Here is a 15,839-nt window from a genome sequence, read left to right as displayed (position 1 = left end):
TTCAGGGAGCGGAATGCAGAACGACGATTATTCGCTGGTTTTGGCGCTGCTGGTGAGCAAACCTTCAGAAAAGGCCTGGGAGTGTTGGAAGACTTTATATGTTTGATGAGTGGTTTTCCTTTGGACAAGACAGATGGTACTAATGGTACATTAGACAGTTGGGTCATCTTCATAAAGAATTACATTTACGGCATTTGGCTGATGCTCTTATACAGAGCGACTTACAATTTGATCATTTTTACACAGGTAGGCCAAGGCGGTGTTAGGAGTCTTGCCCAAGGACTCTTATTGGTATAGTGTAGGGTGTTTGCCCAGGTGGGGATTGAACCCCAGTCTACAAGGCAGAGGTTTTAACCACTACACTAACCAACCACAATTAAATCGGACTTTGTGTGCTTTCTGGAAGATTTCCAGCTATTCCTGCTATAAAATACAGCATAGACAACATGGCTGACTCCTTTGTCCAAGCTCTGTTAGGTGCTCTGTTGTCCTTTTAACTATTTACATATAAACACACACACACACACACATACACACACACAAACACATACACACACACAAACATACATATATATGTGTATATATATATATATATATATATATATATATATATATATATATAAATGTAAATAAGGAGAATAGAGCACCTAACAGAGCTTCAGAAGATGGACTAAGGAGGTGAAGCTAAAAAGCAAGTAAATCAAGAGGTGAATTGGGGTCGCTGGGTGACAGACATGAGAATGAAGATCACAATTTGCGTAGGCTTTTTTAGAGGATCGCTCTGTGGCCACAGCACAAACAATATCCTACATAATTTAGTGGAACTTTGTGGAACATAGCGGAACCACAGCACTTCCCCATCACACACTTGGTCAAATGTTTTGCATCATCACACAGCTCTGTTGAAGCTGAAGCTGTAGATTAGCTAGCTAATGTCTGAACAAACTCCAACAACACCCAAGCAGCTCTGAAAAAAGCCCAAGAACTTGAGAAAAAGCAAGGAGAAAAGGGCGATTTTACCAAAATACCACGTGTGTGTGTTGAGAGGAAAATAAACAGACTACTCTGTAAAATATCCACTGTGTGTAACACTTTTCAAAAGGACTTAATGTATTGAATTGAGATTTTAAGAATATCATTAGTCTGTTCTGCTTACTGTTGGCCTTTGAGCTATAATGCACTTAAACCACTTTAAACTGTTTTCATAAGTTAGTTTGGCCACTAATAAATGTAGAACTACCTCCCGATTCAGATACAGTCCTTGTCTGAATCTCAAGGAATTTTGGGTAAGAGTCTGCTGCTGATGAAGTCCTCTCCAAATGGCAGCACTATGAGCGCATAGAAGACTTGTGAGTGCAAATAATGACCGTCGGAGTGCAAATGCATCAAAGTGGGCAGAGCTTGAGAGGCGAGAACTCAGGAGGTGGATATGTACTGCAAAAATACTGTATCATGTCAAGTGACATTATTTTAAATCAAGCAGGCGTATCTAACATCTCTATTTTTGAGAAGGCTGTAAGAATACTACACAATTATTTTGGGGTTTTTTTTTAAGTAAAATTATCTCACCACTGGGCTGAAGACCACAAGCAGGTCGCATAGCACCCCTTGGTGGTCCTTGGACCTATACTGAGGGGAGCCAATGGTCTCTAGTTGGCCTGTGATGGCACCTTGTCATAAAACTCAGTGAAAAGAATTGATTTAACAATAAAAAAAAAGAAATATAAAACGTTTTCACACAGTTAACAACATTAAAATATACCCCACAATAACAGTGCACAAAGGCAGGTTTGTCCGTTTTTTTGCCCTTTGCCTCTAGAAACACCTGACCTTTCAGTTGTCCACTTGCACCAATATTCTGCTGATATTCCATGGTCACTGATACACATCACTCATGTGACAGGGTAGGCCCATACATATTACTGTGTTGAAAATCCACAAAACAATGAAATTTTTAAGCAAAAATATTGAGTTTTGTTTTCTTGTGGGACTTCAGGCTTTCTAGTGACAAACAAGTGGGCCTTAAAGTGGAAAAGGTTGAGACTATTTACTTATATTAAGGCTCATACTAGACTAATGCATATATCAGGCCTTTTAAGGAACAGAAATAACCCATTTCTGATTTCTGTTCTATCCAGTTTAGGAACTTTATGTTGGGATTGATGTGCAAGAACTGAAATGTTTACCTGTTTCTGCTGAGAGAATTTTAAAATTTTGTTTCTGAGCCCAGCTTACAAATTAAGCAAGTACAATTAAACAGCTATGATGGGAGTCAACTTCAATGCAACTGCTACACAAGTATGTTTCCATTTCAGCAAAGCAGTTGTTGAAAGGAAGAGAAGAACCACTGCATTTTAAAGCAGCGGTTTCACAGGAAATTACACCAAGGTTCCACCTGTATGCGATATTGATAGAGCCAATCTTGATGGCCAATACATAAATCCCTAATTTTGTTTTGTATTTTTGTTTTGTATAGTGTATAATTTGCCTTGCCTTGCTTCAAAAATCATTAGGCAGGCAATAGATTAAGCATAGACTCATAAGAAGTTTTAAGGGTGAATTATCCTTTGACATTGGAGTTTACTTCAAAACTAGGCTTAATTCATGTCTATGAGACTAGGCCTATGTCCATTACTGACCTGAATTTTTAATAAGCTGCTTTATGAAGAGACTGTGATGCGAATGTTGACTGCAGAGAGAGTTAGCAGAAGTGACTGATTAGCTGTTCAGTAGAGTGAACTTCAAAGATGCTGTCAATTATGAAAACATCACTAGTTGGTAAAGGAAAGGCTTGCATGTAGCTCTGTGTGTTACTCAAACACATACTTTAAACTGACATATCCATCACCTCTAGTGTGTCCTAGGATATTTACTGCCATCACTTGTATCACTCATTTTAAAACAGTGACTCTGGGAAAGTCAGGTGAAAAGCAGGGATCCAAAACTTTCTGAAAAGGTTGCTCGTAATTACTGTGACTAGGCTGCTGTCTGATCTATTTTATTGTGATGGTTTGCGGAGGGAATACTGGCCCGCCTGGACCACTTATTGAAGATGTCTTTAACAGCAGTACAAGGTGCTCAATGGGCTGCACATTACTGACCCGTGACATGTGCAGTTGCTTTATGTCAAATATTTCTCTTTGAACTGCCATTCACTCTCTCCATGTTCACTGAGTTAGAAGAAGACTGTCAGCAGTGTCGCTCTGTGAGATGGGAACTATATTTAAATGTTCTGTATCACTTACTTCAGTATTTCATGTGGGCTGCTAATAAGCTACTCATTACAGATCCACCAGGATGCTGTTCCACCTCTCATGTAGGCTGTGAGTCATAAAGGTAATGAAATATTGAAGCCATTATGGATTAATTGGAATAGGTGTTAATAATATGGATACTATGTGATATAGGTATACACACCAATAAGCCCACACATTATGACCACTCCTAAAAGGGAATAATGTAAATTATCTCATATTAATAGTGCATGTCAAGGTCTGGAATATGTTAGACAGCCAGCGAACATTCGCTTCAATGTGTAAGATGCGGGCAGGTGCGAAGACCTGGGTGACTTTGGAAAGGGTCAAACTGGGTTGGAACAAGGCTTGGTGGGTGCTCCTAGTCAACAGTACCTACCGACAGTGGTCCAACCATGAATTGGTGACAGGGAGTTGGCCATGGTCAAAAGCTCCTACAGTAAGAACATGTGTATCGGAACTGCACCTTGCAGCCATGGATGATGGTCATCTGGTCAAATGGGTCTTGTTTTCTTTGTTTCTGGACAACCAGATCCATGTCCACCAGAAAGCACTGTGAGAAGAAGACAAATTGATGGAGCGAGTGTGAAGTTCTGGGCAATGTTCTGCTGGGAAACTCTTGAGCATTCATGTGGACGTCAATTTGCATGTACAACTTACTTGAACATCATAGCAGACCATGTATATTCCATTATCACAGTGGTATTTCCCAATGGCAGAGGCCTCTTTCAGCAGGATAATGTACCCTGCCACACTACTGATATTCTTAAGGAATGGTCTCTGGAACATAATGAAGAGTTTGCAGTGATGCCCTGGCCTTTAAGTTTTTCAGATTTGCGTTTGCGTACATACAAGAGTACATAAATTTTTTAAGATGTTGAATTCTTTATTATTTTCTCTATTTCAAATGTTTCTAAAGTTTCTCAGGCTCTCTGTTTTCCTGTGAAATGATTAAGAGAGGTCAGATATGATCCAGTAGAGAGCGAAATTATGCAGGCAGAACTGTGGAGCACTCATGTTAGATGCTCATGACAAGGGCCACTTCGGCCCTTTGATCTGCACTCTGTTGGCTGCAGGCCCGGCAATTTCCTGCAACTGGCTACAAAAAAAAAATGCTTCCATTCTTCTTTACAGCACATCATAGCTAATAATGATTTTGCAGACAAGGTCAAAGAAGCAAGTGTTGACTCACAGGTTGTCACAGGTTTTATCACTGTTGGCCTGTTGTTTGACTCATCCTCTTCATCTTTCAGTGTTGTGAAGATTTGTGATTAGCATGCCTGCTATCTGATCTCAGACAGCAGGAAAATGTTGTCTGGCCATGTGTGGAGGTTAATTACCTCACTCTTCTGTACACTCTAAACATCTAAACAATTTCACCTGTCAAACCGGATATTTCTCAGTGAAATATGTTGAGCAACTTAAGTATTAATTAAAGTGAAACTTTAATTAATGAAAGTGAATCTTCATCAACTTTATGAGCTTCTGGAGGCTAATGGTAGTTAGTATTAATACATTTCGACAATATTTTGTACAGGCCTACATTTTCATGAATAATGGCACGCAATCAGCTTAATAATTTTGTTTACTTCATTTTTATTTCTCGTGAATGTGTACTCTTGAAGACTGTTGATGTGAGCATTTACCTTTTCTTGTAAATGCCTGAAGGCACACTTGTTTGCCAGTAAGAGAGACCAAGTTTCCAACTCTAGAGGTGAAGGATGCCTAAGAATGTGAGCTATTTGAAAGAAGTCTGCTTGGAAGTAAGGCAGATAAGATATGTTGTACTCAATTCTTTCCCCACCCTAATGGCTCAACCACACATTCACTAATACACATTTGACAAAGCAACATATGACCAACCTTGAATTGAACTTAACTGAATCATTGTCACCTGAAAAGTGTATGATTCTTGTTAGAACATTTGCTGTGATTTCATCACTAAAAATGACTGTTATGAAACTGCATCATTATCACTATCACAGATGACTCCACCGCACATTGTACACATAAAGGAAACATTTTGCTGCTGTAATCACTTTCCCAATACTTTTTGTAGTATTTATGCTCCAGCTCTTTCGTCCAGTCTTCTAATCAGTTTTCCTGATCAGAAATGAAAAGGTTCTTCAGAATACACTATGACATAAAATGCAAATAGTCTCTCTCAGTCTCGGCTCTCTAACAGGGTAGACATTCTCCTCATCTATATGTTGAATCTCTGCTGTTGTCATTGTTGATTATGTATTTACCCCTTTTCTTTCCATATTCATGCTTCTACAAGCTTCTTTTGACCAGCAGCTCCCAGGGTTGGGCCTCAATGAGAATGCTGACGTTTTTGGCCTGGGTGGACCTCAGTATGAAAAGTCATACCTATTCAAAATATGTAAATAAAAATGAAGCGTTCACAAATGACTGACTGTACTTCTCTTTTGTGGGGTTTTATCTTGTAATCACACATCATCACTTCCTAGCGTGTTGTTAAGCCAGTCTATTTTTTCTGTCTGAAATCAGATTATATACTGCTTTAAATGAAGTACTTTTCTTTATTAAATACGTTTTTAAAAGGTTACAGGTGTTTGTGTTCATAGCTCCTTTGAGTTCCAAGCATAACTCAAACACTTTGTCTACTTCACCATAACCAGATGTTCCACCTGGTGCATTAAGTCTTTTAGGATAGACCGTTCTCATCTTAGTATTTACGAGTGAGTTTCAGTGAAGCACAATATGTACAATCTATCCTGTGTTATAATTCCGTGGAAAGCAGAACAAGACTTTCCTACTTGACTTATCTGGTGACTGACTGATTTTCCTTCAGATGTAACTATATATAGACATATAGTCTGTGATTTTGGACCTCCTGACTCTGGGTTTGACTTCCTACCCTTATGAAAGAATGGGCTTGAGATCTGGTGCCATTCTAAAATCCATAAATAAATATCTATATGCAAAAAAACAGAGTCAGTAGCCTGAAAACTGCTTTATATATACAATGCTCAATTCCAAAAGGGACAGTATGCTGTAGTAACTTATGTTTCACCTGTATTGCATTGAAAATAATATAAAAAAGAAAAAGAAAAAAAACTCTTTTGGGAACATATGCCTGGGACACATTCCAAAAAATGTTAGTACAGGAACATGTTTACTAGTATGTTAAACCAACCTTTCCTTTTAAAAGCACTCAGAAAGAACATTGGTAACTGTCGACACCCTCCAATTTCTGCTGTTCTTCCATTGTACAAGTCCATTATATGAGGCCTCCACTGTCTCATTTTGCACTTCATAATGGGCCGCTCATACTCAGCAAGAGACAAGTCTGGACTGTAGGCAGGTCTCACACTTGCACCCCCTAATTATGCAGCCATGTTATTGCACCACATGCAGAATGTTTCTTGTTGTTGCCATGTTGAAATATCAGTAGACTGCAAATGTTGCTCCAAAATGTTTTTACCATTTACCATTAATGGTGCCTTCACAGATGCGCATGACATTGGCATTAAAACATCCTATTTTATGACAAACACTGGCTTTGAAACTTTATGCTGGTAACAATCTAACTGATCTTTTTTGGCCCAGATTACACAACACGTGATATTTCCATAAACAATCTGAAAGGTTGACTCATTAGAACAAAATACATATTTCTACTGGATACCAGCCCATTTCAGATTAGCTTGAGGTCAAAGAAGTTGGACGTTAACATTTGTTTCTGGACGTTAACATATGGGCTAAGGTACACGGTACTGCCTTAACTTGCATTTGTGGGTGCAGGCATCAATTTCAGAATGAGTGTATATTTGCAAAAAACAATAATTAATATCTTGTCTTTGTAGTGTTTTCACTGAAATAGAATTTGAAGTAAATTTATGTATCACTGCTTTCTGATTTTTTGGAATTGAGGTTTGTACATCTGTACAATCTGAAAACAATGTTACCAAAACCATACTTGTACTGGCTAAAGGTGAAGTCACAGTTGCTCTAGGCATTTGAAGTACACTAAAAAGGAGAGCACTGATTTCAAGATGATATGTTCTCCACTAGATTAACTAGTGGAGGGATCTCAGTCAGTTTTAAAAACTAAAACAATTGAAACAGGTGTTCATTTGGTGAATCATCATAAAGGTTAAACAATCAATATATATATTTGACTCCACAGAAAAATTGTCTAGTGACCTCTGTCTGATAGCAAAACTACTACAGGGAAAAATTCAAAAATGAGTGTATAAGACAGACAAACAAATGTCTTTACAAGGTAAACAAGGCAACTTCAACAGTTACATAAAGTGAAACTGCTCCTAACATCTTGAAGGCAGATGTTGGCAGACTTTCACTAAAGGCATCAGTGGATGTCTTAGACCAATTAATCTATAGACGACAGGGTTAAAAAGGATAAATAAATGATACTCCCCAGCTCTAATGTAGATGAAAGTGATGGCAAAGTTGCTGCAGAGTGAGCTCCATAAAAGTTTCATGAGAAACAAGGGTACAAGTGCTGTGATATTTTTACTGTGCTTTGGAACAGGGACAGTCAGTGCAAAAAAAAAAAAATCCAAGTAAAGTGTGGGGGGTTAGACAGGAACCTGTGCAGGTCATGATGGATGTGACGTGGAATGTTTCAGAAGATTCCTGAGCCTGGGCTGTGTAAATGTGCATAGGTGTACGTATGTAAGTAATGCTGTCAGAGCGGTCGGTACATCCGAAGGCGCCACATTCTCTTGGCTCTCCCACGTCTCCTCAGCAGGTTACCAGACTCGACCCACAGGCTTGTCAGCCAATCAGCTGCCTACCCAGCATTCCTCAGACTTAAAGCTTAAAGAAAACAACTGAAAAAGAATCCTTGGCATGATACGACTGCCCTCCACCTCTCCTGTGCTTTAACACACATTTTACAGCAGCGGTCAAAGAGTAAAGGCCCTAAAGAATCAGTCACTGTCTTAATTAGACACATTAGGCATGTAGACATGGCAGTGGAGCCCATGGCAGAATTACTTGTGGGACCCACATGTGTGTAGGCCTCTGACACTTGCTGTAACAGAAGGTGGATGGTGATCACACCCCCGCCCACACACACACACACACACACACACACACCCTTTCTAAGCAACCTATCCTTCTGGGTCACAGGGGGAGCTGAGCTGGAGCCTATCCCAGCAGCCAGTAGCCATTGGGTGGAAGGCAGGAAATGCCCTGGAGAGGTTGCCAGTCCAGTGGATGGTGACCATGTAGTCAGGGCACTTATTTTTGCTGCCCAATGGAAAAACTTTTCTTTCTGTTTTCTTTTTCTCCAAAATAGTAACTTTAGAGGAGAAGTTCAAATCTTCCAAATCTTTTAATGAAAGTTAATGTAAAGAGGTTTTAGTCCAAGTACTTTTGGAGCCTTTCTATTGGTCAATTCATCATAAATATTTTTGCTGGTGTGTTTAAATGAAGCAGAAAATTAAATATCAACAAAAATGGAAATATATGGTTTTTTGGTTTGCTTTTTGGGTTTGTTGGACAGCAACAATGTGTACAAAGCATCCTAAGTTTCATATTCATTAGGATAAAAGGCAGAAACTGATGCTGGGTCAGCACTCGGATTTCCTTGTAAGTGGTAACTGAGCTGCTTGGTTTCTGTGCCAGTGAGTTCATCTTGTTGCAATGAGTCAGAATTTTGGCAATGCAGTCTGACAGGTAGTTTAAAATTCATTGGTCACATTGCAGAATGACCCAAACCAGCAGAGGGACTGAAGATGTCACAGAGAACTTAGCGTGAATAACAGTCTGTTAGTGAGAAACTTGGCAACCTCTGAAACCTGATCGGATCTTTCCGCATTCTTAGGCCAGTCGGGACTGAAATACGATGTAGTTACATCAATGCTGAGCGAAGCTCTCAGACTGAGTGCTGATCTAGGATCAGTTTTTATTTGCTGTGTTCTCTTTCTAATTTCATGAAATCATGGAGCTTTTCTGAACCTCTGTGATTGAGACTCTGGGCCACGCATCCTGGTTTCAGAATACCCTGTGAGCTGTTAGAATCCTTTACACTGTAATATTAACCCATCAGGAAAACATTAAATATAATTAGTGACTACTGGACACCACCAGGAACCACCAGAAACTATAATGGTTTCTACATTCCTTGAGTTCCTTGTTCACCACTTCCAATATTGGCACCCGGCATAGTCTTTGACTGTTGTAGCTCATTTGAGACTACAAATAAGTGAAATACATATTGTTGTGTATACACTTTGTCTTTTTTGCTGGATCACCCAGTGGCTAATCCCCTGTACCTGATGCCCATGACTGAAAAGCATAACCTGATATAAACAGTAGGTGGCAGTATACACCTAATTAAATGAAGCCATGTGTACATCCCCAACGCGGGGCTGACATTAATAATAAAAGTAAAGTGAAAACATATCCACTGACACATGTTACAGGTCGTACAAAAACAACAAAAACTCTTGCTAACAACCGGTGCAGTAACACAGTGCAGAGTAGTGTCTGACAGCGGGTTCGAGCTCAGGCCGTGCTGGAAAAAAATATTTTTTCACTCTTTCAGGTGAGGAGAAAATCATTAATCACTAGTATCTCATCACTAAGTGCACCAGAATGTAAACTACAATGGCAATTTTGATATCAATTGATACATTTGGAAATATCATGTTCACTAAGTTCACTTTAGCTAGCTCGGATGCTATAATGTTAGCATTAGCAAGACAAAAAAATTTCAATTTCTTTTAAAAATGAATTTGATAACAAATCATTGATGAACACTGATGTACTCATAGCTTTTCAAAACCCACATGGCAGCATGACTCCATCCATGTAAAAGTGGACTCCATACATGTAAGTGTGTGTGTGTGTGTGTGTGTGTGTGTGTGTGTGTGTGTGTGTGTGTGTGTGTGTGTGTGTCTTTTTAAATAAATAACTTGGACAACAGAGTTGATGACTTCTCATGAAAGTGTGCCATCTGATGGACATAACGTTCAATAACACACCAAATGTCTTATCAGCAGTACAAGAATTATATATTCTAAAACATTTCAACCACATCTTCATTATTTCACCGTAATATTTGTGTATTCTGCTTCAGAGGAAAGTGAATGACCTACACCAGATGAATTGCACTGCAAGCAATTAAGCAATGTTGGCAGAGAGAGAAAATTATCATTACTGATTTACATTTAACTGCTTTAAAGAGAATTTTTATTAGTGAGTAACATCCAGCCTCCGCTGCTCATAGAATCATATAACAGGATCTAAACTAAAGGGCTTGCAACAAGGTCAAACTACCACAAGTTTTGCAAAATGTAATTTAAACAGTGTATGTGATGAATCAGCAGAGTATATCACAGGGTGAAAAAGTCCCTTTACATTAATTTAATATTGCTGGTACATTACAGTGCAGCTGTGCAGATATGACTGGAGCATTTTATAAATTTTATCTGTTGGCTTTGACTGTGAGATGGCAGGACCTTGATACGAAGGTTTCTGTAAACATTAACTGGCAGAGATGAGAGAGCATGCGCACACATACTCACCCATATATACACACAAACATTTCTTATACAGAGAGTTAGATCGCAGACTCAAACTGGGAGAGAAGATGGCCTCCAGGATCTGTAACAGTGTTTTGGTGACCGGCTCTAACCGTGGCATTGGACTGGAGTTGGTGTGTCAATTGGCCGGGTCACCCTCACCCCCAACGCTGATCTTCGCCGGGTGCAGAGACCCAGCAGGGCCCAGAGCACAGGTGAGAGAGAGACAGAGAGCAAGAGAGAGAGAGAAACTGTATAAAAATAACAGGATTACTGGTTCATTCAGCTGTGATATAGAAAGAAAAACAGTTTGGTTCTTATCACTGATGACTATGAGAGAGAAAGATAAGCATTTCTGCGTAACTGCAGTACCTGCATTAGTACCTGTAGAAAGACAGACGTGGGTGAAAGTGTAAAAGGCTTTTTCATTGCCCATTAACTACTGTCAGTCTCCTCTGCAGGAGCTCAGAGTGCTCGCTCAGAAGCACAAGGATGTGATTACCATCATTCAGCTTGGTAAGGAACTGGAATTCTGCAATTTCCCCCTGGGATCAATAAAGGAATCTGAATCTGAATACCATTTTGAGCATGCCCTTCCATATTAAAATGAAATTGATATCAACAAATCATTGACGTACACTGATGTACTAATAGTGGGAAACCTGTACAATGCTTTTCAAAAGCCACATGGCAGCATGACTCCATCCATGTAAAAGTGGACTCCATAAATGTAACAGTGCAGACAGTCATGTTCTATTGCTGCTATTACAGTAGTTCCTAACCCTGGTCTTGGAGAACTGCTCTACACAATTTAAATGGGAATTCTCCTGATTTGCCAAGATTTCTGCATAATTCAGTCATTGAGATTGAATGGTTAGATGACCCATTGTAGAGAAACTTAATATATCCGATTAGTTAGTGATGGGGATAGGAACCAGGGTTCGTGAGGTCAACCATGCAAATGTAACCATATTATTTACTATCCAAAATAAAAAGTGAACCTACTGGGGATGCACAATGGTATCTGAATCATCTTGGTATTGCCAGACATTTGCTTAAGAATATGCTGCGCTGGACTGATATTTAATGATGCATTAATTGTGCTGTGAAAGAGTAGAATGTTTAGGGCTACTGTGCTAAAATTTTACAGCATTTGTAACTCTCTACAAATAATTGTTGCATTTCTACACTTTCTACATTTTACAAATGCTTCAATATCTGCATCAACATCTGCAAAAGCTTAACTCAAAACTATGGCTAAACAGGTATTGTTTTTTTTTTTTACAGTTCCTTACATTAGCTAACCAGGTAAGAGTGAGGTAAAAACCTCAACATACTGGATCATTATTTTGGATAATATGATGATAGTACCAAGACAGCCTAATTAAATTACACCAAAACGACAGGTTCTAGCTATTAAATTTATAAAGGGCAAAGTAAAAAGATTTGGAGTAATATAGTGGTAAATAACAACATACTCAACATACTCAATTTGCATCATGAAAGAGTTCTTTTTGAAAAGGGTTCTAAATGGCATCAAAAATGGGCTCTTCTATTGTAACAAGTTTGACATGGTAACAATAGCAGAACCATTTTATGATGCAACGGACCCTTTAATCACGCAAAGGGTTCTTTCAGTGTCAATGTTTCTATATAGAACCATTGAAAAACGGTCTTTATTAAGAGTGTAATAGACAGGCACATAATATATAAGACTGTATACCATATAACTACCCAGTACTTAAAAGGCTAAAATAAATGGGTGTAAAATGGTTCCATGTAGCACCAAAAAGGGTTCTTCTATTGTTACAACAGCAAGCTTATAACAATAGAAGAACACCTTTTGGTGCTGTATACAATGATTTTCAAAAAGGTTCTACATCGAACCATATGCTACAAATTTTTCTTCAGTCTGAGGGACTTTTTCACCATGCAAAAAAACATTTAAACATGAAATAGTTCTTTGAGTGTTCATAGTTCTGTATAGAACCATTGTCTTTATTAAAGAATGCTTAAAGAACCTTCTTTGTACAACGTGTTGGGTATTCCAGTGTAATTTAGCATGTAATACTTTGTTGGGTATTTCAGTGTATTTCAGAATCACAATACCTAAAATAATTAACTAGTACTTTGGAGTTTGTACCGCACATTTACTTGGTCATTATCTAGACCATAAGGGACTCCACTTCCTTTAACAGAGAGTCACCTCTACCTTTTATTCCATGTGTCCACAGACACCTCTAGCCCGGATAGCATCTCCCAGGCTGCTAAGATAGTGGGAAGCAAGTTGAAGGATGGCAGTTTGAATCTGATCATCAACAATGCCGGCGTGAATGTCCATCTAGAGCTGTCAAACACTGGAGACAAGGAGATGGTGGATACGTACCGGACCAATGTGGTGGGACCCATGTTTGTTGCAAAGGTCAATAAGCTTTAAAAGCAGCTTTGTCAAGCTCACAAAAGCTGCTGTGTTGTCTGGTGTGCCTTATCTGGATTATGTAATAGTATTTACAGAAACTGCTTAATGGCCTTTAGTAGTAGACAATCTGAGACTTGCAAAGTAGTGATGACAAAGCAAAATTCTGACATGCATTTAAAATCTGATTAGTTCCTCATGACCTTCCTCTGCTGAAATTTAATGTTGAATGGTGGTGACAGGACTTCCTCCCATACTTGCGCATGGCAGCATCACAGGCCGCTGATCAGACGAGCATGTCATGCCGGAGAGCAGCTGTCATCAATGTCTCCACACTGGTGTCTTCCATCCAGAAGTGCCCTGAGACGTTTGCCATGGCCCCAATGTATGCATACCGCATCAGCAAGGTGACATATAATAATTGTACACAGAATATCTCTCATTATGAGAATCATCCAAGCCACAATTATAATGGCAAGGAACCCAATAGATTTTGTGCTGTAATGATGTCGGACTCCAGATATCCATAACTTGTGAACCAAGGCCAGACTGACAGGAATGTGGAGATCTTACATGCTACCTGATCACTGCCAGCCAAGGCTGAGTTTGTGTGCGTCTTAAGTTTTGAACTGCTCTGTTGTTTTAGGCTGCCCTGAACATGCTGACTAAATGTTTAGCTGAAGATTTTAAGAAAGATGGAATTCTTGTCATGGCAATTCATCCCGGCTGGGTGAGAACTGACATGGGGGGTCAAGAGGTGAGTAATTAGACAAGCTGAGCGTGACTTACTCCACCTGCAAGTAAAATGTTAGAGCTTTTGCATTTGCTCTATTTATTAATCATGTATTTGGTTTTACAGTGAGATATAGCCATTGTCTTAGGAAAACAAGCCCTGATTAGGACATGGGTGGACATTGTCATTGTTAAAGCTTGTAAAAGGTTCATCCTCTTATTTTACCCATAGGCCCCTGTTCTGCCAGTAGACAGTGTGAAGGGCATGCTGAAAGTGATCTCCTCCCTTACTGAGGAAGACAGTGGAACTCTACTGGACTGGGAAGGCAACGGCATCCCATGGTGATACTGAAGAAGTAATACAACAAGGCATTTCCATTATTGCACTATACATATACTATTGTCTTGAAACATGTTTAAAATGTTAAACAATTTTGATTAGCTTGGTGACATTTTGGATTTTTCATTTTGGAAACTTAGGAGTGATTCAGCCCTGTCCTTTATTCTATAAACGCTGCAAACAAAAGGAATAAAACAGCACAGATAATTGTCATTTTTAGGCATTGACCAGGTTTGGTGTACAACGCAAACAATAAGAATGTAAACATTAATGCACTCTACACACTTAAAAAACGGCTCTTCAAGGGTTCTTTAGTAAAGAAAATGGTTCTATATAGAAGCATTCTTTAGGTTGATGGACAATGCACTTTAGATAGTTCTATATAGAACCATTTTATAAATCATTCTATATAGTACCAAGAAGGTTTCTTCTACTGCATTCCGTTGTCATTTGTTAAGTACTGACACCTGGAAGTTACTCTAAAGTACTGATTAAAGAATATGAAGGATACATATGTATAAATGTATATATTGTTTTGTATATATATATATATATATATATATATACATATATATATACATATATATATATATACAATATATCCTTCCTTTTCTTTAATCAGTACTTTAAGTAAAGTAACTTCCAGGTTCCTAACTTCCAACAAACTTTATACATATCTTAATGGAGATTTTAAAGGTCTGTGATAAGCCGCGCTGGTGGCATCTGACCCGATTTTCCCTGCTATCAAATGGCATTCAACGCTGATTCAACAATCCTTCCAAAGTCTGTAAACACTAGCCAGAAAGCTATTTAATTCATCGTTTTGATAGTTTTCACAATTAAATGTAGCTCAATATAATTTCTATAATAAGGGCACAGTTCAATATTCTGGTGACCGGCTCTAACCGTGGCATTGGACTGGAACTGGTGGGTCAGCACTGATCTTTGCTGGGTGCAGAGACCCAGCAGGGCCTGGAGCACAGGTGAGAGACAGAGATAGAGAGAGAAAGAGAGACAATGCTATATACAATGCAAATTTTATAGATGAATTCATAGATAATCTATATATGATTTCCACAAATTTTAACGCGTATATATATATATATATATATATATATATATATATATATATATTTAATAATCCATCCATCCATCCATCCATCCATTATCTTCCGCTTGTCCGGGGTTCGGGTCGCGGGGGCAGCATCCTAAGCAATGAAGCCCAGACCTCCCTTTCCCCAGCCACTTCCACCAGCTCTCCAAGGGGGATTCCGAGGCGCTCCCAGGCCAGCTGGGCGATATAGTCGCGCCAGCGTGTCCTGGGTCTTCCCCGAGGTCTCCTCCCAGGTGGACTCGCCTGTGACAACTCCTGAGGGAGGCGTCCAGGAGGCATCCTAACCAGATGCCCGAACCACCTCAGCTGGCTCCTCTCGACGTGAAGAAGCAGCGGCTCTACTCCGAGTCCTTCCCGGATGACTGAACTTCTCACCCTATCTCTAAGGGAGAGTCCAGACACCCTGCGGAGGAAACTCATTTCGGCCGCTTGTATTCGCGATCTTATTCTTTCGGTCATTACC

At 39.2% G+C, this 15,839-nt stretch overlaps 1 protein-coding gene across 1 annotated transcript; it reads left to right on the top strand.

The window, feature by feature from the left end:
* Window positions 1–10,796: 10,796 nt before the first annotated feature.
* zgc:158868 (uncharacterized protein LOC791147 homolog) lies at window positions 10,797–14,766 on the top strand. Its single transcript, XM_017704185.2, has 6 exons — window positions 10,797–10,989; window positions 11,236–11,290; window positions 13,009–13,196; window positions 13,433–13,597; window positions 13,837–13,947; window positions 14,155–14,766. Exons 1-6 carry the CDS (start codon window positions 10,843–10,845, stop codon window positions 14,266–14,268), a joined length of 780 nt encoding a protein of 259 aa, XP_017559674.1. The 5' UTR covers window positions 10,797–10,842; the 3' UTR covers window positions 14,269–14,766.
* The last annotated feature ends 1,073 nt before the right edge of the window (window positions 14,767–15,839 follow it).

Source organism: Pygocentrus nattereri, chromosome 7, assembly GCF_015220715.1.
Source record: "Pygocentrus nattereri isolate fPygNat1 chromosome 7, fPygNat1.pri, whole genome shotgun sequence".
NCBI lineage: Eukaryota > Metazoa > Chordata > Actinopteri > Characiformes > Serrasalmidae > Pygocentrus > Pygocentrus nattereri.
The sequence above is the reverse complement of the archived record's forward strand: the minus strand, read 5'-3'. Positions and strand labels throughout refer to the sequence as shown.